At 47.4% G+C, this 25910-nt stretch overlaps 1 protein-coding gene across 1 annotated transcript in view; it reads right to left on the bottom strand.

Moving 5' to 3' along the window:
• The window catches only part of KLHDC8B (kelch domain containing 8B), a 214186-nt gene that overhangs the window by 151955 nt on the left and 36321 nt on the right, over positions 1–25910 (bottom strand). The window contains exon 2 of the mRNA XM_088473234.1: positions 5226–5882. Within this exon, the coding sequence (XP_088329360.1) occupies positions 5226–5616 (391 nt within the window). The 5' untranslated portion in view covers positions 5617–5882. The remainder of the gene's footprint in view (positions 1–5225; positions 5883–25910) is intronic.

Raw genomic sequence — 25910 nt, 5'->3', positions numbered from 1 at the left:
GGCGGACCAGAGCTGCAGAGCAGCACAAATCACAGGGAAATTTGTGCATGCTCAGTAGAGGTGTCCCCGGGGTAGGCGCCATTTTCCAGTAGGCATGTGAATGCGCAGCATACTCTGGCCCTGTTTCAGAGCCGGACGCTCTGACAGAGTGCTCGCTCTGAATCAGGGCCGGGTTATTTTTTCTTTAGAACGACCTCTTGGCCGCTCGCATAGCTGTGGGTGACCACCCACAGCTATAGCGAGCGTCCATGATGATGGTCGCGATGGTCAAGACCATCGCGACCATCGGGCTTGCGACGAGACGCTTGTGGTAGGGTCTCGTGGCCGCAAGCCCCAGAGAGCCGCCCCCGAACGAGAGGCGTTCTCATGGGAACGCCTCCGTTTGGGCAGCCACCCCCCCGGCCCGCCCACCAAAGGGGGCGAGCTGTCACTCACCATCGACAGCTCACCACCTTTGCTGCGAGACCCGGAGCGACGGAGTGCCCGTCGCTATCCGGGTCTCGCGCATGCGCACGACGGAGCCGGCTCCGTCGTGCGCATGCGCTCTGGGCCACCATCGACCCGGTTGCAAGCGCTCAGCGCTTGCGACCAGGTCTGAATCAGGCCCTCTGTCACCAAGTCGGAGTCCACTGCGCTGCTAGAGAGGAGGGGGCTCACAAGGAGGCTGCACACAGGGCCCATCCTCTCTTGAACCGCCCTGCTCATATATGTATGCAGGCAAAGAGAGAGAAACATTACTTACCTGGAATGATCCTTCCTTGGAGCTTGTTGGTCCTGTCAGTTGATCTGCTTCTTTCTAACGACACGTTAGATTTAGAGGGTAAGAGAGACTTGACATGGTCAGAGGTGGTTTAAAATTCAATATATTCCAGTAATCCAATCACAATAGGTACTATAATATGATAGTGTCCACTGCAATTGGATTACTGGAATACTTAGGGGTAAATCTACTAAGATGGGAGTTCTATTAAAAAGTGATGCTGCCCATAGCAACCAATGAGATTCCAGGTATTATCTTCTAGAAGGTGCTAGATAAATGAGAAGTAGAATCTGATTGGTTGCTATGGGCAACATCACTTCTTAAATAGAACTCCCATTTTAGTAAATTTACCCCTTAGTGTCTGTGAAGTGCTTGGCACAGCCAATCTCTAACATGTGAGGTGAAAGGAAGGGGGCATGAAGTGAGAGGAACCAGAATAGGAAGAGCCTGATTGAGGGAGCAGATCATTTGGATTTGAGGAGACTACTGTGAACATGGGATTTAGTTATATTGCAGGCGAACAGGATATACTGACGTCGGCATCACGCCACCCGGTATAATGCCAACGCCGATATCCTGAACGTCCACACTCGGGTAAGTATACTAGTTTCCCCGGAGATGGGGGGTGAAGTTTAGGCAGCTCCGGGGTGGAGATAAGGGTTAGGCTACGGGGAGGGGGGTTAGGGTAAAGCACCCATGATTCCGGGAGGTTTAGGCGCAGGAAGGTGGGTTTAGGCACCATCAGGGGGAGGTTAGGGTTAGGCACCACTAAGGGAGGGTTAGGGGGGGACAGGAGAGGGTTAGCCCCAGTCGGGATGTTTAGTCTCCGGGCTTCCGGCGTCGGTATTTGAACACACTATTCATATACCAGACATTGGATGTGGAACATGTTACTCCATGTTGGAAACCTTTGCAGGACTGGGAAGTAATTCACAAACACCTTGGTCTATGAACTATATTCATACTTTCCGACATTCAGCTCCCTCCTTCCGGGAGGGAGCTGAATGCCTGCATTCTGTGGGGGGGGTGGCCGGGCTATGACGCCGTTTTGGGGGCCGGGGGCGTGACCGCACGATCGTGTCATCGTGGCCCTGCCCCCTCTTCACAATGCCGGAAAAAAGGCATTGTGAAGCAGGGGGCGGAGCCACGATGACGCGATTCAACGCGAATCGCGTCATTGGGCCCCCCCGGCAGCGGGGTTTTTTACTAGTTGTCTGGGGGGTAGGCGGCAGCCGGGAGGCTTGCCTGCCTTTCCGGGGGGTCGGGAGCGGCACCCGATATTCGGGAGGCTCCCAACCAAATCGGGAGGGTAGGCAAGCCTGACTATATTTAACTTGAAGTCTAGCTGATGGACATATGGGGGCCCATTTATCATTGTATATTTGAGTTATAATCTCCGAAAAGTAAACACCTGTTTTCGGGGGTTAACCACAAATATTAAGTATCCCCCGGATGTATGAAGGAGGGACCGCAGCAGCTATCTCCAATACCTGCTGTGATCCCTCCATTCCCGCAGGCAGCCGCCTCCCCCATAGCTTTCTATAGGGGTTGCGATGCTGCCAAATGCACCAATATCCGGAATGCGATGTATTCCAGGTATCACCACCTGATGATGGCGTTAGCCGCTGTAGCCTATGGCCTACACCGCACATAATTAGCCGGTGGAGGATTCCTCCGGAAACCTCCCCGGCAATGGCGGCTGTGCATGTGCAGTCAGTGTGACTGCGCATTCACGGCAGCCCCGGCAGCTCTCCGGGCAAATCGCATGGACGGGCTCCTTCGGGCGTTATGATTGGAGATTGCAGTGCGATCATGGGCGGTAATGACATGCCCAGATCACATTGCTATAGTGGTCGTTAATAAATGTGGGCCTTAGACAGAGATAAAGTGAAAAGAGATAAAGTACCAACCAATCTGCTCGTAACTGTCATTTTTCAAACATAGCCTGTAACATGACAGTTAGGAGCTGATTGGTTGGTACTTTATCTCTCCCCACTTTATCTCTCTCCAAGCCTTAGTGCATCTCCCATGATGTTTTAAAACACGCTACATATTATTGCGAGACTGTGAGTCAATCAAGAAACAATTTTTATTGCCCTGAGATTGCATTGCATGCCGTACTGCTAATGGTGTGGATTTTGTGAAAAATTTTCAGTTAGAGACTATGGGGTAAATTTATCAAAGCTTGGAGAGAGATATAGTGGGTGTAGATAAATGACAGTTAGGAGCTGATTGGTTGGTACTTTATCAAACACAGCCTGTAACATGACAGAAGCTGGTTGGTTGGTACTCTCTCCACTTTAACTACCTCCAAACTTTGATAAATCTCCCTCTATGTGACATATTTGGTGATTTCTGGAGCGCCTATCCAACATATTGTTTCTATAATTCACTATATGTATAAAGAGGGGACTCATCAACATCATATCTGGTAGAAGCAGCTAAGATCTCAACACACATTGGGGTAGATGTACGAAGCCCAGAAGCGGTATCAGCGCACGTTATGTGCGCTGATACGGCTTCTCCCCAATGTATGATCGGGGGTCTGGACGGTAAATGACAGGGGCGCTATGTGCCCCTGTCATTATCGGCGCTGCTATCTACTAGATAGCAGCACCGATGGCAGGGCTATGTACGAACAGTCATAACGTCTGACCGTTCGGCCGGCTGTAGCTGTCGTTATCGACAGCTACAGCCTGGCGCTAGCCTATCCCCACAGCAGGGACAGCGCTGTCCCTGCTGCGGCGGCTGCCGGCTCCAGGGCTCCACGCGGGGATCTCGCGATACTTGAGAGATCCCGCGCATGCTCAGTGGAGCCGGCCGGGAAGAGACACAGCGCTGTTGTCTCTAGCGGGTAGCGCCGGAGGGGGGAGTTAACGCTCACCCTCTCCGGCCGATGAGAAGTTTATACATCTCATCGGTAGTGCTTCCTGCTTCGCCTTGGTAAAGAGGCGAAGCGGGTAGCGTTATAGCGGCACGGTAAGTGCCGCTATAATACATCTACCCCCATACATTCTTTTGGTGTGTACGGTAACATCACAGCACTATATATTATTCATTAATTTCTCATTTATTTCTATTTTATGATCATATTACACAGCAGCGTGCAGAGAATACTGAATCATTCACATCAGTCCCTGCCACGCTTGAGCTTACATTCTAAATTCCCTACCATACAAACACCTTAGGATCCATTTTGTCAGGAGCCATGCGCAACATGCAAACTCCACACAGATAGTCTCTTGACAGGATTAAACTCAATACCTTTCAAGATTGACAGATATTAATTTGGCACAGAGGGGGGGTTGCTGTGTTATGCAAGGGGTGTGAGTGTTTCATAGTGGGTGTGATCATTTTTACAGTGTTTATATGGAGATAGCTCCGAACCTACCTCAGGACAGGACGATCATCCAGAGCGCGGGACGGCAGGAATGTCTCCTGACATCGTGACTGACCTACCGCAAATTGGGATGGTTTGGTGGTTTGGACATGGCCCCAGTGCTTTGAGGAAGCAATGCTATCCATTGTGTGCTTATTGCAACACAAAACTACATTTACCATCATGCACTGCAGCATCATTAAACAGTGCCTGTCACCTAACCATTGATATGCCTCCATGATGCCTGCAGCTAGATTAGACCATCTAGACTATTAATTGTACCCATGCTTGGCGACTTTCTGGCTGCCAACTACGGGAGGGGGCAGCCAGGTTGGCGCTGCAGGGGGCGTGGTTGGCAGTAATAGTGGGCAGTGCGGGGGTGTGGCAGCATTATTGCATCATCGCGGCCCCGCCCCACTTTACAATACCGAGATTTGCGGTATTGTAAAGCAGAGGGCGGGGCTACGATGAGCAATTCAGTGTGAAACGCGTCATCGGACTTTGACAGGTAAGTACGGGGGTAAGGGGAGGTGATCAAACCGGGAGACTTGCCCTCTCCTGTGGGGGAGCAGGAGCGCCACCCGATATTCGGGAGTCTCCCGGCCATTGCGGGAGGGTCGGCAAGTATGATTATGCGTTTGGTGCATGAACAGCTGCAAATAATTTAATAGAGGAACTGAGGCCTGGGGGTGAGCCAAGACAACCTTAATACTGCATAGCAGTGTCTGTTACCCAGGGCAATAGTTTACAAAGTTAAAACCCAGTTACGATTCATTTACGATTACCCCGGTGATTGAAAAGCGCTGGGAGACCCGACGCGGGACTTCGGAGAGGTAAAGTATGGGTGCAGGGTGTGTGGTGCGGGCCCCCCCTGAACCCGGGGGCCCGTGTGCATCGCACGCCCTGCACCCATTATAGATACGCCCCTGATTAGCTATCCGAAACACCTGAGCGCCGATTAGCCAATATGATGTCATTTTTGAGATCCGAACATAACCGAGTAAAACCGAACCGCTCATCTCTAATTCTGTGAGAAATAAACTTTTTATTAGGAACAATAACACCAAATAGTAGAACAATTCTTACCTTTTTCAATGGCATTGATCCCCATAGATGGCTGACACAGCGGAGATTTCTTCTCCCATTTCCCCTCATCGCTGTTGTATATTTCCACAGATGCCAGCGGGCACTGCTCGGAATTCATCCCACCAATCACCAGGACCTGTTTACCGACAGCCACCGCAGCTGCCCCGGCCCGGGGAGTAGGGAGTGGAGGTAGCACAGCCCATGTTTGTGAGACCACATCCAGCATTTCTACCGTATCCAAAGGCAGTCCTGTTTTACTGCATCCTCCCATAACAAACAAGTGCCCGTCTTGGAATACTGGTGTGCAGTAAACCCGGCAGGTGGGCATTGAAGGGAACACCTCCCAGTAGAGGGACATAATGCCACTGGAGGCCATTATAGAAACCGGCATTGTAGTTAAGTAGAGATGCGTTATACTGGCCAGCCGACGAAGGGTAAAGGTCCCATTTGTTACAAGCCGTAGCTCCCAAGGAGTAAATTATGTTATTCAACATCTGTTTACCTCAGGCAGAAATCAATATATCCAGTACTGTTCTCCACTGCTCATCAATCCTCAGTAAACATAAAGGTCAGAGACCTGTGAATGGACTGTGCCCAATACTGTACGTCTTGTGTTCATGATGGTCCTCAGCTTGCGTAAGATATTAGGCTCTTGCTCTAGAGAAAAGAGAAATAAATCAATAAAACAAGAAAGAAGCCATGTTGGCCGGGAAAGTACAGCAGACACACACGAAAAAAAAATCAAAGTAAGGTGATTTATAATTGATTCATAATATTTCAGTAGAGGTCATTTACTAAACTACTGTACAAGGCCATGCAGCAGGCGTACCTATAGTACTTGTCCACCTGGCTTACACATAGGTCTACATTTCAGTTTTGGGATCCCTAAAACCACTATGCACCAATTGCCGGTCCATTTGGAAAATCATGTGGTAGAAATTTACAATCATTTTGCTAATCGTTCTATTTTTAGCACCTTAATGCATTTTAGCAAATTGCTCTTTGCACAGCCTGATTACATTTCCCTAATTGTGCCAATTGATACTGGTTTCGTTTTCTTTGCAATCTATACAAGACGCTAACGGCCTCCTAATTTGGGTGACCAAACTTTTGCATGTGATGTGACTGCATTAGAATGCATATTGAAAACCCCATAGATAATTATGAATGCCTGATTGCTGATCTTATTAGAAGTACTATCTTCTATAGGATTGTTTTTAGATAACGCCTTCTCAGAAGTAGTGATATGACATGACCAAAGCCTGACCCTCCACAATGATTGGTACATTGGCTTTTTTTTTTTAATACATTGTAAAGAACTTGATTTGCATGCCCCAAACAGAGACGTCCATTTGTTTTACATTGTATTTTTTTTCCCCATTATTCAGTTCCTGTTTCTGATACTTTGGCTTCGTACATCCTACTATGTGCCCGTCTTCATATTCCTTTTATTTCCGGCCATTTTGTCAGGTGAACCAATATTAAAATGTAGCCAATCACTTTGTGCACAAGTGACGTCACGTGTTGCTAGTGGACCAATAGGCTGCATTCTCATAAATAAGGCCCTCCAATCGACTTCCTCCATATTGTGTAGGAAACAGGTGCTCTTGTAACCAATTTCAAACCCTAAAAGCTTCTCTCTTACCAGCCAGGAGACGTCTATCCTATTAATCTCCGCAGTCAGCAGGGTAGGTATTACGCAGTGGCGTAACTAGAACTTTGTGGGCCCCATAGCCACATTTTGTCAGGGTCCCCTATTGTTAGGTTCAGGCCAGCCAAGGGGTGGGGGGCGGAAGTGTTCTCACCAGCAGCAGTGGGAGTGGAGTGTAATGTTAGTGTCGGGCCAGCACTGGGGGGTGGGGGAGGTGTTCTCACCGGCAGCAGTGGGTGGGGTGTGTAATGTTAGGGCCAGGCTGGCACACGGGTGGGGGGGTGTTCTCACTGTCAGCAGCGGTAGAGTGTTGGAGTCCAACGGGCTTCTGCACTGCTTCTAGACTCGAGAGTTGATGACGTCATCATCTCTTGAGTCCTTGGCATCTTGGTGGGGGGGGGGGCGGCTCTCGCTCTCCTCAGTCCAGGACTCCTTGTGAGACCACCCTCCCCCCCTACAGGGTATGCAGTCGTTAAGCCGGCAGACCTAATCCGTCAGCCGGCTTCCCGACTGCTTAATCCCGGCGAGACCGGCACCCGGCATCCCGATTGAAGGTACGCCGGGCACCGAGCGCGGATAGCCGCGGGGGGGGGGGGTTGCCGCGCGGTGAGGTTTAGGGTTCCCGGGGGGGACTTAGGGTTAGGCACCCCCATGAGAGGTTAGGTTTAGGCTAGGGGAAGAGGGGGTTAGCGTTAGGCACCCCCAGGGGAGACTTAGGTTTAGGCGGCGGGGAAGGGGGGGTTAGGTTTAGGCACTTAGAGGGGGGGAAGGTTAGGGTTAGGCATCCCTAAGGGAGGGTTAGGGGGTAGAAATAGGTTAGAGAATACTTACCTTAGGACGATCGGGATTTCCTCCTCTGCTGGGATGCCGCTGTCGGGATTCCAACCGCCGGGCATGGGTCCGGCGGTAAATCATACCGATTCCCTCTACAGGAAGGATCTTTAAATAAACTTTTATTAAAATAATAAAAATGATCTTAAATTAATCTTGAAATAATCTTTAAAAAAAAGGGGGGGCCCCATAGCAACTGCACCCTCTATAGTTACGCCACTGGTATTACGGAAACTGCTCAGTGTATAAGTGCTTTATGCCCCAGCCTCATGTACTACTGGCACAAAGGAGAGAATACCTCCCCATATTAGTTTCTGAGTTTTACTGGAGCGCTTACACTAAGCTGTTTTCATGGTGCATTATTTAAGTGACACAAATGTCTCTGCTTCCTAAGCCCTGGTTTCTTGATCAATTATTAAATAGCTGCCACACTCCTTGCTGGCTGTCGTCTTATGATCTACCTACTCACAGGGTACACACAGCTGTTTTCATAGCTGTATAAAGGTGCATGAACCGACCTCTACTACCTGACAGCGCCGGGGTCAACACTCGGGAACCTCAAGGTGACAGGTAAGTGGACTACCAGTCATTGGCTGCCACTGATGCCCAGCAATAATCAATGGTTCTTGAATGTTCCTGTAATTCTACATCCAATCGTTGCTCGGAGTTGCCAACATTTTGAAATAATTTCATGGGACACTTTGTGGTGGAAGTGCGTTGTACTGTACCTGGGGATTGTCTAAGCATTATAGCTGAGCAAGGCTGTAACGTAGGTTTTAGCATTTTAAATAATGAATAGCTTTTAATGGTAAAGAGTAAGAAGAAGCGACAGTGGGTACTGCACTCAGTATGTAGAATAAGAGTGGTTGTACTGCGCTGTTGATCGGTGTTGAAAAAATATGAATATTTCCGCAGACAATGCTGGAAAATTTGGGATTTCTCTGGAAATTAGGGACGGATATTAATATGCAGGTTGTGAATTTGCTCTAGCTCTATAATGATCCATGCAATTCCCATGGGTGACTCTCCGCGTCCTTCTAATGTTGTCTTCCTTTCCTGCACACACTTATCTCAGCCTCGGATTATGGGGACACACCTTACGTCACTTGTGAGAGAAGTCCACGGCATTGATTTCAATCTGAGATATAGGCTCAGAGAGGTGAAGGGCGTCATTTACAAAGGGCACTCAATGCACATGGTTTTGTATTGGTTTTGTAATGTATTGGTTTTGGCACAGGGACACTTGGATGGTCTGCTGGGTCCACATCAAGGGAGATACACTGTGAAATGGGGTAATGGTCACATCAAAGTCCAACTTTTGGCCACGTTTGCAGCCTCCCAAGTCCATCCAGGAGCAGCTGTTCCAAACCCAGACATTCTGCAGGGTGGGGACACAGAGTATAATGTCTATTCATTTCTTTCATGAAAGGGTCTTTACAATCAGCAAAGTATAAGTAAAGGTCTACATATTTGAAGCTCTAAATCCTCCAACAATGACACAATTGTTTTTGATGCCACATTGCCTGAATGAGACTCTCTGGGTTGAGAGCATTGACAACAAAAGGTGTGCCCATGGAGGACAGCAGTGCTGGACCCTTAGAGTTCTCGAGTGGGTCGCCACACCCCAGGTAAGTAAACCTATGCATTATATTATATTCCCACCCTAAGCAGCAGAACAATGAACAATACAGATTTTCATGTGAACTTCTTTAAGAGTTGTGAGTTTGAAACTTGGGTGGAGTTCCTTCAAAGTTTTCTTCAGCAATATAAATCAGGTTCAATTCAGTATTATACACTCCCAAAATAAATCAATGCCATTCACATGGTGTGCCCTTGCTGTGCTTCCAATATACGTGCCTACTTTTCCTACCTTGCTCCCACACGCATGGGAAAGTGAGGTCTGAAAAGAGCCTGCGGACGGGGCCTAAAGCTGGCCACACACTAGACCAACTTACAACCAACCAGCCAACTTGTTGATTGGTTGGAATGAAAATCTGGTAACATATGGGAGTAAATGATGATCAGCAATTTGCTCCTAAATGCCAGAAAACAGATGAAAATGGTCGTTCAGACAAGTTTGTTAAATGTTTGATCTAAACAATTTTCTCAAACAACAATTTTTGTCCATTTTCCGGCGTTTGGGAGCAAATTGTTGATTGTAATTTGCTTTCATTCCTCTCCAGATTTTCATTCCAACCAATCAACTAGTTGGCTGGTTGGACAGATAATCTTTAGATGTGTGGCCAGCTTAACGTAACTCACACCATCAAATGGTTGGAACAATCATGTCATCAAGCCCCTCCCACTTCTGTAAACTAAATGGTAACACAAGGTGTTACATGAAGATGATTTATCACCATCTGTATTGGTCCGTGTCACTGAATGTATTTCTGCCATTTCATCTTGGATGTCATCTCACCACCTGAAATTTAATATTTCTAAAACAGAATTAATTATATTTCCACCGGCCAATAACAGTTACCAACCTGATCTCTTTATCACTGTTGGTAACTCAACAATCCACCCCGCCCCCAAGTTCGCTGCCTTGGTGTAATCCTTGACTCCGAACTGTCCTTTGTTCCCCACATTCAATCTGTCTCAAAATCATGTTACATACATCTAAAAAACTTATCCAAAAAATTCGACTATATCTCACACAAGACACTGCAAAAAATCTTATCCATGCACTTATTATTTCCCGCATTGACTATTGCAATAGCCTCCTTACTGGTCTTCCCAAAAACAGGCTATCACCATTACAATCCATCATGAATGCAGCTGCGAGGCTTATCTTCCTTGCCAAACGTTCATCGTCTGCTGCCCCGCTCTGTCAGTCCCTCCATTGGTTGCCGGTTTTCTACCGTATTCAATACAAAATACTGTTACTTACACATAAGGCCATTAACCAAATTACACCAACATACATCTCTCCACCCATCTCAAAATATCTCCCAACCCGACCTCTCCGCTCAGCACAAGATCTGCGTCTCTCATCCCCACGCATTACTTGCTCCCATTTACGGTTACAGGACTTTCTTCAGGCTGCACCCACTCTATGGAATGCCTTACCACGCACAATAAGACTTACCTCTAGTCTTCAATCTTTCAAGCGTTCCCTGAAAACTCACCTCTTCAGACAAGCTTATCAGATTCCAGAACCGACCACATAACCTTCATAGCTTCCATGTCTTATTACATCCCCTCTCACAGTCCACACATAACCTCACACATCGTCTTTCTTTCACATACTCCTGATATTTGGCCGACATTCCTGTGTGACTGGATCATGCAGCCCACCAAGAAACTCTGCATTCTACCTGGACCAAATTGCAATATATATAGCACCTATCCTTGTGTATCAATGCCTATTTCCCTATAGATTGTAAGCTTACAAGCAGGGCCCTCTTACCTCTATGTCTGTCTGTTATTACCCAGTTTTGTTCTATAAATGTTTCCCATTGTAAAGCGGAACGGAATATGCTGCGCTATATAAGAAACTGTTAATAAATAAAAATAAATGAAGGTGGGTGGATGGAGCTTGACAAAAGCGTTTCATGTCATGTCCTATCCCACCACGCTTCAGGTAACTGTTCTCTGGGAAAATTGGCTGCTCTCATGGGATTTTTGGAGGTCTCCCTGTAATTTGGGCTTGGGGGAGTAGGCAATCGTGCCTTTAGCCATGTCACGAGGCTTTGCCAACCACACACACACATTAATATATATATATATATATATATAATATATATATATTAGAGATATGCAGGTTCAGATTTACTCGGTTCTTATCGCCTCATTAGCGCAAGTTCGGATTTATTTTATTGGCTATCCAAAACACGTGATAGCCAAAAGCCAATAAAATGCCGTTTTGAGATCCGAGTAAATCGGAACCCGCTCATCTCTAATATATATATATATATATAATATATATATATATATATATATATATATATACCTATCCTCCAACATGACCCCTTCCATCAGGTACGAAATGATCTGCTCCTGGACCCCACCTAATGTATGATTGCAGTCACCTGTGTTGAGCTAGGTAATAGATGAGACAGGTGTTTCACCACAGGTGTCTGTAATCATCAATTAGGCGGGAAGTCCAGGAGCGGAGCATTTTGTACCTAATGGAATGGGTCATGTTGGAGGGTCTATATATATATATATATCCTACCCTCCAACATGACCTGTTCCATTAGGTACAAAACACTCTGCTCCTGGACTTCCCGCCTAATTAATGATTGCAGACACTTGTGGTGAACTAGGTAATTGATGATACGGGTGTTTCACCACAGGTGGCTGCAATCATCAATTAGGTGGAAAGTCCAGGAGCAGAGCATTATGTACCTAATGGATTGGGTAATTTTGGAGGGTCGTGTGTATATATATATATATATATATATATATATATACACACAGCTACACATCCCAGCAAGCCATGCCAGGGGTTGTTTTCTCAAGCAGGGACATAGGATTCATAGAACATCATGGCTAAGGCATTTTCGACTAGTTTTATTTTACTGACGTGCATGGTAAATGCCCTCACATTAGGGAAGGGGTGAGGGGGAGCTGGTCAAAATGCTGAGATGCCTATTTTGAAGCCTTTGTATATTGTACAGACAGGTATTATTTTCTCTCACTGCAAAAAGAAAATCACTAATTGTCGTATTTATGAAAACAGATATTGCAGAGGCAGCTGAGCGTTACTGGCCTGGAGCAGTAACAGTAACTTATTATTAATGCCTCGGATGGATAGGGCGATGCAATAATGAACAACCCTTTCTGCTGGCAATAGCATTGGGCCCCGGTATTATTCATATAAACAGTTTGTTATTAGTACAGTATGTCTCAGTGCCCTGACTGCAGCATCACCTGACAGTGAGCGCTGTATTAGTCACATGTCCCCTGCGCACTCTCCATTTGTGCTACAGATATCATTCTTGTACGATTATTCCTGCTCTATTACACTGCTGTGCACCCTCTTCCTGCCTCTGTGCTGCCAGTGTCCGTCCATGAAGGTCAGGTAATTGCAGGGGCAGTCGCTGAACTGCTGGAAGTTAGTGTCTCTTTTGGTGGAGATTCATTCAGAACTCTGTGGAACCGGGACGGACTGGGGCTGCTGATTAGCCCTGGCAGTCCTGCTGCAAAAGGGGAGTGGTTACATCTAACGGGCCTGCCGCCAGTCACGGGGGCCTGGAGTCGCGGCACGCAGTGGCGTATCTATAATGGATGCAGTGTGTGCGGGGCACACGGGCCCCCGGGTCCAGGGGGGCCCCGCACCGCACACCCTGCACCCATATTTTTTTTAACTTACCTGTCCGTGGTCCAGTGTCGGAGCTGCTCAGAACACGGGAAAATGACCGCCGCGGTCATTTTTTCGGTGTTCTACGCATGCGCAGTAGACTCTGGGTACACTCAAGTGCCCAGAGTCTACAAAACGCCGGAAAATGGCAGCCGCGGCCATGTTTCCTGCGTTCTGCGTATGCGCTTTAGACTCTGGACACACTCTAGTGCCCGGAGTCTACTAATGCTCCGGTGGCTGGCCAGCCGCATCAGTCGGCTGCCGGCCACCTGGGGGAGAGGAGGGGGCCCCGCACGGGGAGTGCACAAGGGCCTCCTCCTCTGTTAAGACGCCCCTGGTGGCACGCCCCCGTCTTTCAGAATCCCGGGCGAGCAAAGCGCCGGGAGGCGGAGCTGCTTGGCCTGGGTTTGACACCGGACCGGCCCATCTGGCCATCGGCTCTTCTGGCATTTGCTGCTATATTTATTTTTCAATAATCTTTGTGTCTTAGCTGCATTGCGGATGCAGCAAAAAGCCGCTCACAGGGCCTAATTCAGAGATGGACGCTATAGCACAGCCGCGGCGTCTTTGTACACTGCGAATGTGCTTAAGTATGCAAAGCAAATAAACGCCCGCTGCGGATCAACTGCATGACTATAGGACATCTCAGTACTCCTCAGGGTACTAAGGAAGTCCGTTGTAAACACGCTGCCGGGGCCAGTGAAGCTGTGCCCAAGGATGCAGCCACTGGCTTCGGAGCGCTACAAAAACAGGGCCGCCATGCCCCCGGTTTCTGCAACACTCGCTGTCGCCACCCCCCAAACGCTAGGAGCATATTAGTCATGCTGAGGCTTTGGGACACTGCGACCGGCGTCGCACAAGCAGATCAGCACATTGGTAGTGCGGCTCCTGCGCCAATGCAGATCGGAAAGTTACGTAAATCTCTGAATTAGGCGCACAGTGTACTAGAGACGCTGGGCTGCGACTTTAGCTCACAGCAATTGGTTTTACACATGTACAAAGACGCAGATGAAGCACGGAACGGAACTGGGCGTGAGGAGAAGCCGCAGCTGCTTGCGGTAGATCCCTTCATAGATTCGGACTCAGTCACACACGGATGTACAAATGTAGCACATCAAATTGTTGAGTGTTATTTTGTCGCTTCCAGTTGTTTTACTTATGCCGCTAAGACGCACAATTTGGGTTAAAAACTTGGGACTTGGTGTTCCAAGAGGGGATATTTGGCACGACTGAAGCCACAGTATAAAATGACAGATCGACAAGAGCATCCGCCATCCCTATCATCTGCAATTACCCTATGCCAGGTGCAGGAGATGTGACTGAATTTGGTGCCTACTGCACATACAATCGACTCAGAATAGGTAGCACTAACGTCACGCGGGGGGGTGCGGGCCGCACTGGGTGACACTATCCGAGGGGGTGACACCAAATTAGAAGAGCTGATCTGCTATTTTGGTTTAACCCCCCTCGGATGGTGTCACCGAGCAGCCACACTGCAGACAGAGGCATTGGGCTGCCAGCAGCTGCTGCTACGCTGAGTAAGCCGGGCTCACTCAGAGGAGCAGCAGCCCCCCCCAGCCTCTTCTCTGCCTGGTCTAAGCCCACTGAGTCAGAGTCGAGAAAGGGGGCGTGACATATGGTCACGCCCCCAAGAGTGGCACACATAAGTGGGCGTGGCTTTGTGGAACGAGAGGATCACTAATCAGCTGCACCGGGTGTCACTTAGGTTAGTGACGCCACTGTACTGGAGCATAACACACCCACGGGGATTTAGTATGATTTACTGGCGGTCGCATGGTCGGCGGTTCTAATCCCGACAGCGGCAGCCCGACAGAGGAGGAAATCCCGATCGTCCTTAGGGTAAGTATAATTAACCTAATTCCCCCCCCTAACCCTAACCCTCCCTTAGGGGTGCCTATCCCTAACCTCCCCCTCAAGTGCCCAACCCTAATTCCACCCCTAAGTGCCTAAACCTAAAACCCCCTTCCCCGCAGCCTAAACCTAAGTCCCCTGGGGGGGTGCCTAACCTTAACCTCCCCCCGGGGGTGCCTAACCTTCCCTTCGCCTAGCCTAAACCTAACCCCCTGGGGGGTGCCTAACCCTAAGTCCCCCCCCCGGGAGCCCTAAACCTAACGCCTACCCTCCGGCTGTCCACGCCGGGCGCTCAGCTTACCTTCAATCGGTAAGCCGAGTGTCGGGCTCCTGGCGTAGGTCTAATGACAGGCGTCGGGATATTGACGCCTGTCATTAAAGCCTTGCTGGGATTAGACAGTCGGGAAGCCGGCGGTCGGGATTACGTCCGTTGGCTTCCCGACTGCTTCCCATCCACGGGGACATGTCACTTATGTGCGTGTGTGCCCTGCCACCCTCATTTGCCACCCAGTAACAAACAGATGCGTACGACCGAGATGCGTATGCATGCTGAAAAGGTCTTAAGCATATTTTGTTTAGTATTGCCGTGATATTAATGAATATGCTATTGGTATTTAACATTATTTACCTCGCCAGCAAGGTCCAGCAAAGTTCCCCTCCTCCGCGGCATCCTCCGCTCAGCTGATGGCATCCCAACGCTGCCAGCAACGAGCTTTTGTGTCATGCATTTGCGTGACAGCCAGTTTGCCCATGACAGCTTTACCTGGCGGGGTCCCTGGAAGGCTTTGCAGAAGCCGGAAAGGCTGCGCTGGGTCCCCAATGCGGGCAATTGGGGACCATGTCGCTCTCGCCAACTACAGATGGTAATAGTGATACAGTGACAAACAGCACATTCAATTCAAAACACCTAAATATGGATGTTACACTAAATATATATACTACCCATCTATTTTATGAGTGGCAGCTCTTAGCCATTAATACGTGATAGTGAGTCGCTATTAAGGAAATCACGAACAGTGTAGGGAATATACAGCGCCTGATAGTGTGTAGTATATATAAGTTCAACCCAACCAGTAAAAATAGAAAAGAGAAAAAAATGTAAATAAATATTATAATAATATAAATTAAAATAAATTAAAATATTAGCTTATCTTTGTAATTCTTCAGTCAAAAGAGCCATCAAATGATACCATATATAAAAATGAAAATAAAATAAAACATAGTGGGCCTGATTCAGACTTGGGAATAGAGCGAGAGATCTCTCTCAACTGATCATCTTGGTGACACCATGCTGCACTGCAGGGGGGGCAGATGTAAAATGTGCAGAGAGATTTAGATTTGGGAGGAATGTTTCCAAACTGACATCTAAATTGTAGAGTAATAATAAAGCTGTGCAGTATTTGTGGGCTACATGCAAAAGCAGCCAGTATTTACCCCACATGTAAAAAAATGTATGTATTTACACCCCTTGCATTGCAATATGGTTTGTTCAGGTTTACAGTTGAGAGAGATATCTCACTCTGGGCCTGATTCAGAGCCGCTCGCAAAAAGCGAGCGCTCGCTCTGAATCAGGGCGGCCGCTTTGTTTTTAAAAGCCGGCCTCTTGCCCGCTCGCTAAGCTGTGGGTGACCACCCACAGCTTTAGCGAGCGGCCAGGTGATGGTCGGGGGGTATATATATATATATATATTATATATACAAACACACATATATTTATATATATATATATACACACATGCAGTATATAGATATAATATATATATATATAGCTATAATATATCACAAAAGAAAAACACAAAATCAGGGCGCTATACTATCAAGGATGAAATTAATTGAAGATAATGATGTTCTTAATAACAGTGGTGATAATAGGGACCCAAATAAATTAAAGGGACAATAGATTGCCGCTACTGATAGAGGAGCTGACCCTCTTATACAACAGAAAAAACACAAAATAGGAGCGCTATCCCTGAAGACCTCAATAATGGGTGTTGAAAATTCTAAAATAGATAAGTGTTAAATTACACTGTCTAATATAAAATTAATAAGTGATTCCACAGGCAGGTCAATAAAAATCTTTATATAGGAAGAGATGAGTAAACCAAAAATAAATGCATAAAAAACACAGAAAAAATAAAAATAATGAAAAAAAATGAATAATAGAAAATTAATAATAAAATTAAATTAAATTTAAAACCCAGGTGGGAATAAATGACACATGAATTGAATAATAAAATAAACAACGATTGACTTAGAACCACCTAGTATGGTGTAGCAAAAAATACTTATCTAACAATAGCTTGCTGAATTAGCTTAGTAGATAAACCTGTCACCCCAATTGTATATTTGCTGTTAAAAGCAATTTAATTGCCAGATATTCAATTAGATGCAACTATGTTGCCAGTCGATGTCAATAGCAATAGGATGCTGAAGTAAAGATTCTCCCGTAGGTATTCAATAGACGCTGACAGCTGTATTCACAAGTTGCATTGGTGGCCACCAGTGATGTGGGGGTTTGAAAAACAGGTACAAACCTAGTGCACAGGTTAATAGTATAAACGGGATTTAAGACAAGCCCCCTATATGCACCGCTAATGGAGTCCCTTTAAAGCAGGGATGGGGAACCTCCTGCCCGGGGGCCGACTAAGGCCCTCAGCAGTGGCGTAACTACTGCCCCCGCAGCCCCCGCGGTGGCTTGGAGGCGCTGGATAGCTTGGGGGCGACGGGGGCAGTAGTTACGCCACTCAGTGGAGGAACTCCCATGACTCCCTCCATCTGCCGGGCGCCCGCTGAGTGTGTTACCAGCGGGTGCCCGGCTCCTATTGAAACCCCCGGCGGCAGGGCATGACGTCACTCCCATAGTGCCGAAGAGCGGACGCCGGGGACGGAGCTCAGGAGTGAGCTCCGTCTTCCGGGTCCCGCAGAGCACTAGGGGAGTGACGTCATGACGTCACTCCCATAGTGCCGAGGAACGGACGCCGGGGTATGGGCGGCAGCAGCACTGGAGCGGGTATAAAGGTAAGTGTTTTTTGTTTTGTTTTTTTGTGTGCGCGTGGGGGGGGGAGAGAGTAACTACTGGGGGCACCTACAGGGGGCTCACTACTGGGGGCTCACTAGGGGCAACTACAGGGGGGCTCACTATTGGGATCAACTAGGTGCAAATACAGTGGGCTGACTACTGGTTACAACTACAGGGGGCTCATTACTGGTGGCAACTACAGGGGGCTCACTACTGGTGGCAACTACTGGGCACAACTACAGAGGGCACTACTAAAATGGGTACAACTACAGGGGGCACTGCTAGAAGGGGCACAACTACAGGGGGCACTACTTGAAGGAGCACAACTACAAGGGGCACTGCATATGGGCACAATTACAGGGGGCCCTGCATAATGGGCACTACTACAGGGGGCATTGCATAAGGGGTACTATTACAGGGTGGCATGTGTAAGGGGCATTGCTGTGTGGCATAATGTGTTGTAAGGGGCATTCCGGTGTGGCACACTGTGTTGTGAGTGGCATTATTTAGTGTGTCATGTGTAAGGCACGTTGCTGTATCATGTAACCACACACCTTAGCGTTGTCTTTGGGTGTGTTTGATCTTTGGGCGGGGGGGGGGAGTTGGGCGGGAGGGGGGCGCCTGAAACTTTTTTGGCATGGTGGAGCAAAATTTATAGTTACGCCACTGGCCCTCAGAATCATTTGGTTTGGCCCTGGGAGCTTTTTTGTACTAGCCTCATCTGGCTAGTGGGGTACCTAGAATGGCACCATGCAGCCAGAATCTATGCATCAGTGCCACCTGGAGCATTTTTAGGATGCTTCAGACAGTCACACTGCTGCCCTTACAGCTCCCCGGAGCATCCTGAGGATGCTCCATGCATTGGTGTAATCACCGGCGACTGTGGCCTCGCCCCCGTGTGATGTCACACGGAGGGGACGCAGCCTGCACCAGGCCCGCGAATAATGTTCTATATATCAAAATGGCCCTCGGCAGAAAAAAGGTTCCCCACCCCTGCTTTAAAGAGATTGAGCCTGTAGAAATGGAGTCCCGATAATAGGTGTCAGGACAGTACAACACCCAGTGTCCGTGCATTTGGACACACTGAAACCAATGATAGGTTGTACCGCTGTGGAAAATAGTAAGGTACCGCAATCTGACTGGAGTCTCCGGATACACGCTGCAGTGATATCTGTCCCGCTGACTAACATAAGAGCCCCGACAGACACCAACACGTAGCTACGAGTGCACTCTGAAAGGCTATATTCCAGATAGCAGGACGCTGTGGAACCCGTTAACCGGACACTGAGGTACCTTACTATTTTCCACAGCGGTACAACCTATCATTGGTTTCAGTGTGTCCAAATGCACGGACACTGGGCCTGATTCTGACCCGCTCGCGAGCGATGAGCGCTCGCAAGCGGGTCAATGGTGCCCTAGTGCGCATGGGCACGATGGAGGGAGCTCCCTCGTGCGCATGAGCGAGACCCAAATAACGATGGGGTAGCCGTCGTTATGGGTCTCGCACCAAGGGGGGCGTGCTGTCGATGGTGACTGACAGCACGCCCCCTTTGGTGGGCGTGCCGGCGGCATGGCTGCCAGACGGAGGCGTTCCCATGGGAACGCCTACCGTCTGGGTCCGGCCCCACTGACATCACTAGTGATGTCAGTGGGAGTGATTTTGGCTCTGATAGAGCCAAAATCACTCCAGGGCTTGCGGCCACGAGACCCTACCGCAGGGTCTCGTCGCAAGCCCGATGGTCGCGATGGTCTTGACCATCGCGACCATCATCATGGATGCTCGCATAAGCTGTGGGTGGTAACCCACAGCTATGCGAGCGTCCAAAAGGCCGCTCCACATTTAAATAGGACGGCCCTGATTCAGAGCGAGCGCTCTGGTCAGAGCGTCCGGCTCTGAATCAGGGCCACTGTGTGTTGTACTGTCCTGACACCTATTATCGGGACTCCATTTCTACAGGCTCAATCTCTTTAAAGGGACTCCATTAGAGGTGCATATAGGGATCTTGCCTTAAATCCCGTTTATACTATTAACCTGTGCACTAGGGGCCTGATTCAGATCCACTCGCGAGTGGCTGTCCGCTCGCAAGTGGGTCGATGGTGTGCACTGCGCATGCGCACGACAGAGGGAGCTCCGTCGTGCACATGCGCAAGACGCGACGAGCGAAGGACTTTCCTTTGCTCGTTGTGTCTGAACAAAGGGGGCGTGCTGTTGATGTTGATTGACAGCACGCCCCTTTGGTGGGCGTGCCGGGGGCGTGCCTCCCAGACGGGGGCGTTCCACTAGTGATGTCAGTGGGAGTGATTTTGGCTCTGATAGAGCCAAAATCACTCCTGGCCTTGCGGTTGGAGGTGGGCCCTGATTCAGAGCGAGCGCTCTGGTCAGAGCGTCCGGCTCTGAATCAGGGCCAAGGTTTGTACCTGTTTTTCAAACCCCCACATCACTGGTGGCCACCAATGCAACTTGTGAATACAGCTGTCAGCGTCTATTGAATACCTACGGGAGAATCTTTACTTCAGCATCCTATTGCTATTGACATTGACAGGCAACATAGTTGCATCTAATTGAATATCTGGCAATTAAATTGCTTTTAACAGCAAATATACAATTGGGGTGACAGGTTTATCTACTAAGCTAATTCAGCAAGCTATTGCTATATAAGTATTTTTTGCTAGTCAATCATTGTTTATTTTATTATTTCAATTCATGTGTAATTTATTCCCACCTGGGTTTTAAATTTAATTTAATTTTATTATTAATTTTCTATTATTCATTTTTTATTCATTATTTTTATTTTTCTGTGTTTTTTATGCATTTATTTTTGGTTTACTCATCTCTTCCTATATAAAGATTTTTATTGACCTGCCTGTGGAATCACTTATTAATTTTATATTAGACAGTGTAATTTAACACTTATCTATTTTAGAATTTTCAACACCCCATTATTGAGGTCTTCAGGGATAGCGCTCCTATTTTGTGTTTTTTTCAGCTATAATATATATTATATATATATACACGTGTATATTATAAATATATATACATATATATATATACATAGTATATATGCAAACATATTCAGTATATGTATTTATATATATATATATATATATATATATATGTATGTATGTGTGTATATATGACAGAACCCCTGTACTCCAGCAGTCACTGGGAGGCTTGCTCACCCACTTGGGCCATCTATCCCCAGTACCACTTCCCACACATATCCCAGCAGCAACTTAGTACTTGTCCCTGTAGAGCCGGTCGGGCCAAAGGGGCGTGGCCTACTTGTGGGAGGCGTGGCCACGCCCCCTTACGGGAAAAAATAAAAATCCTTTTATCAGCGCGGTGCACAGGTGTAGCATGTCCCCGGGCTCCGCGCTGCATTCCTTGAGGTAATCCTTGCCGATCACTCCATCTTTAGCTGTAGGACTCGGCTGCAGCTACTGTGTAAACAGTGGCTTTGTGTTACAGGGGGCAATCGCCCTGATCGCCCGCCCCTGGGTCCGCCACTGACCCCTAGGCCAAAAGCTTCTTGAAAAATGAGAAATTCAGAAAAAAATATGAAATTAAGTAACTTGTGCTTACCTGTCATCCTTAGGCTCAGTTATGTGGTGGGGGACAGGGCTGTGCATCTGTTTCCCCACATATTATATGACTGGCAGCCACCAGCACTGGTTTTGCCTTTCACATTACCATAAATAATTTCATCCTGGACCTCCAACCAGTGGCACCCTGGGAACCACTGCTATAGAGAAAGTCTGCACTCACCTCTATACAATTCAACACCAACGGCTGGGGTGCCTCCCATTGTGACCAAGATCCAGATTTATCAAGGAGCACAACCTTTCAGCAGGGTCAGTGCTGCTATGAGGGACCTTTGGCGCTTTGCTGACCCTGGTGAAAGGTTGTACTTCTTGACAAAGGTTACATGCTGACTGAAACGCCAATATCGTTCTGAGTATTTGAGGAATGAATTTCTGCTGTATTTAATGACTATATATATATATATATATATATATACACACACATTACAAAGCATCACTGTAGCAGAGCTCTCTATTAAAGTCCTTTGAGTGCCTACTAGTCTGTGTACAGTACATTTCTGCACCCAGGCATGAATCTCATTAGGTGTGCCTTCCTCCATTTTGGATATATTATATATATATATATATATATATATATATATATATATATGAGGGAGTGGGATTCATTTATCAACAAGATTTGTCGCTCACAAAGGTCTCTATTTACTACAATCCGCATTAGAATGCAGATTGTAGTGTGATATTACTGACTGAACATGCATTGCGAATTCAGGCAATATCACAGGGATTTATTAAAAATCCCTTGCAGGCACAGAGCTTGCGATAAAGCTCCGAATCCCCTCTGCAGCCTTATCACTGTATTTTTCGGAATAAATACAGTGACATGGTTCCGCACATGCACCGACCGGCCGCCGCTAACACCCCCTCCCCACGGCCGCCGCTCCTCCTACAGTAACCCCCCCTTACTTTTACTTACCTCCGGTCAGATCATCGCTGCTCCGGTAATGTACTCCCTCCGGTCAGCTGGTCTCCCGTTGTGCACTGAGACCTGGTCAGCTGTTTAATGCAGCAGCTGACCAGGGTCACAGTGCAGGAGCCGGGAGACCAGCTGACCAGAGGGAGGACATCACCGGAGCACCGATCACCGGCCCTGGACTCAGGTAGGTTTGTTTTTCTATTTTTTAGCAGTGATCAGCTTATGGTCTGTTTAGACCACACAGCTGATCAATGGGGCCGGCTCCGGGCTCTGCTCTGCCTGTTAGAGCAGAGCAGGAGTCCTGTAACTGGGGAAAGCCTGGATAACGCCTGGTGTTATTATCACAGGGCTTCCCCCGGCATTTTGTCACATTTTATTTTTAGTAAATCTCAGAAGGATCACATTTCCCATTACAAGTATGGGAAATGCGATCTGTTTACTAAAAATATGTGATAATTAGGGCTTGGAGTAGAATTTTACGAATTCTACTCCAATTGCCCTTTAGTAAATTTAGATGAAACTAAAATAATGTGAAAACACCCTTTTTAACTTTATTTTAGTAAAAATAATGTTAATAAATAGAGCCCAAAGAGTGATAGAACTTGTTGCATATGATAATGGTGTTCCAACCAATCAGCTCCCAACTGCCATCTGTTTGAAAAACGACAGTTGGGAGCTGATTGGCCGGAGCATCATTTATCCTACGCAGCCAGTTTTATCTCTTGCTGTGAGTGATAAAACTTGTTGATTAATGAGGCCTATATTTACATTTCCAACACGACGGTGTGTTAATCTATACAAACTTTTACACTGTGCACAAGCATCCTGTAATTGCACAATGGTCGCACACTTTACATGTTGTGACCGAGTGATTGTTTAATTGTTGCATAACTATGGAAACCCAGACACCGTGCATGGACTCCGAGCAGAGTGCATTATTCATAAGACCTACATTACATTGACAATTTAGATAAATTATATATGAAGAACTAATATGGTACAGCGTCATAACTGAACTATTCATGGTGAATCCTTCCAGTACATGTCAACTACATGTACTTTCCATCCTGACCTATTTTACCTCCTGTATTTCTCACTTAGGGGACTATTTATCAAGCAACTTTTTACTTAAATCATGCGGAAACTCCAATTTCCACATGACTGTAAATATCAAGTCTAATTAACAACAGCCGTATGCAAAAGATATCATATATATCTCCAGCAAAAGACTAATTAGTGCTGCAGACAGTCCATACTCCCCATTATTCAGTACAGCGACTGCGGTCTGGACCCTGTTTACCTTCGGGTGGTGTTAGCAGCTTTGTACCTAAGGCGGCGTGATCCCTCTCCTGCAGTCTACGTCCTTTTCTGTATATTGGACCTGATTTATTACGGATCGCAACTGCGATTGCAATAGCGATTACGCACAGGGGCATATTTATAATGGGCGCAGGGTGTGATGCACACGGGCCTCTGGGTCCAGGTGGGGCCTGCACCTATATTATACTTACGACCCCAGAGTCCCTCATTGGCGCCGGTGTTGGCGCTGTAAAAACGGCTGGAAAATGGCAGCCGCGGCCATTTTCGCATCGTTTTACGCATGCGCAGTACAGGGAAAATAGCCGCCCGGCCATTTTCCCAGCGGCCTGCTCATGCGCTATAGACTCTGGGTACACTCTAGTGCCCAGCGTCGATAAGTGCAACGCTGGCCGTGCTGCGCTCAGTGCGCTGCCGGCCTCCGGACTGAGAGGAGGGGGCCTGTGACGGAGACTGCACACGAGCCCCCTCCTCTGTAGAATGCCCCTGATTACGCACGCAGTCTCACTGCGAAGATATGCTAATCCATCAATGGTGCCGACCCCTCCTAACCCTTTCCCTAGTGCCTAACCCTATTCGTCCCCTCCAAGAACCTAACCCTTTCACTAGTGCCTAACCCTCATCCCCTCCAGTAACCTAACCCTTTCCCTAGTGCCTAACCCTCATCCCCGCTCCTAACACTAATCTTAAAACATTTGAAAAACCATAAAAAAGTGACCATTTTAGTGTCGACCATATGTGTGTCGACCATTTAAAACTGTCAACCTTCTGCACTGTCAACCTTTTGTCAGTCGAACTATTGCATGTCGACCATTTAGTGTCGACCCATTGACTGTCGTCCTCTGCATTGTCAATCTTCTCCCCGGACACCCCGGACGAGTGAGCATAAAAGTAACAATGCGGCTGACCCTGTAGTGCGTCTGGCAATGACGCATTTGTGCCATATGGTACCATGACCAAGCTGGTGTGACAGGTAGTAGGGGTATAAGCCAGCTTGAATATGTTTGAATTATAGTTGAATATATTGGTGAAATTCAAACACGAACAGCAAACTTTGATAGGGCCTGATCCAGCAAGGATCGCAGGTGCAAAAATGCACGCACCCGGTCGATTGTTGCCTTCTGCGCATGCGCGTACATCGCAGTGCACGCGCGCGAACTACCCATTGCGATCATGACTGTGATCGCAGTGACTACGCAGACCCATCGCAGAGTGATTGATAGGAAGTACTGCTTGGGGGGGGGTCGGGGAAACGCAGGCGTGTCAGTGCGTTTCAACGCCATTACAGGGAGGTGCATAAATTACCCATAGCGTCGGCATATACAGCATGAGCTCTAGCTACATACAGGAAGGTCTGGGTAAGGTCTGGCATGCCTTAACTGTGCGTGAGGCTCCGATGGTACTCAATGGTACCGATGTTTTCGCAGACTTGCAAGGTATTACGAATGTGAGTAAAGGGAAGTGGGCGCCTTTATGTTCTGCTGGTCCGGCATTGCGATCGTAGTCATTTGCATAATTTTGCAGAACTGCGTACGCGCTTGCTGCCACGATCGCATCAGCGATCCTTGCTGAATCAGGCCCATAGTCCGATTTAAAAAGATCAAATACTTCAAAATGTTTTTGTTACTTTTTTTTTTTTAAAGTTAGATCATTTTAACGTAAACATTGAGCGCAAACTGCAAATCCTGATCATGAACAGCGAAACTTGGAGGCAGATGGAGAACACGAGACATATTTTGAAACCCTCAGCAGGAATCTGGATCTATCGATGATTGTACTGCAAACGTAGCTTTCAGTCTAAAATGTGCTTACATTGGAGATGTTGCCCATAACAACCAATCAGATTCTACTTAACATTTATCCAGCAGCTTCTAGAAGATAATAGCTAGAATCTGATAGGTTGCTATGGGCAACATCTCCACTTCTATAAACTCTCACTTTAGTAAATACACCCCTATGTCTTTCTTTTAACGTTTTTCTAAGTGGAGATGTTGCCCAAAGCAACCATATTCTACTTAACATTTATTCAGCAACTTCTAGAAGATAATAGCAGGAATCTGATTGGTTGCTATGGGCAACATCTCCACTTCTAAAAACTCTCACTTTAGTAAATATACTCCGTAGTCACCTGCTAAGTTGTGCAGAGTTTCACACTCCGTACCCTAATCAGT

This window comes from Taudactylus pleione, unplaced genomic scaffold, assembly GCF_031769625.1.
Source record: "Taudactylus pleione unplaced genomic scaffold, aTauple2 ptg000133l, whole genome shotgun sequence".
Classification (NCBI taxonomy): Eukaryota; Metazoa; Chordata; class Amphibia; order Anura; family Myobatrachidae; genus Taudactylus; species Taudactylus pleione.
Note: the sequence above shows the minus strand (reverse complement) of the source record. Positions and strands in the feature narration are given on the sequence as shown.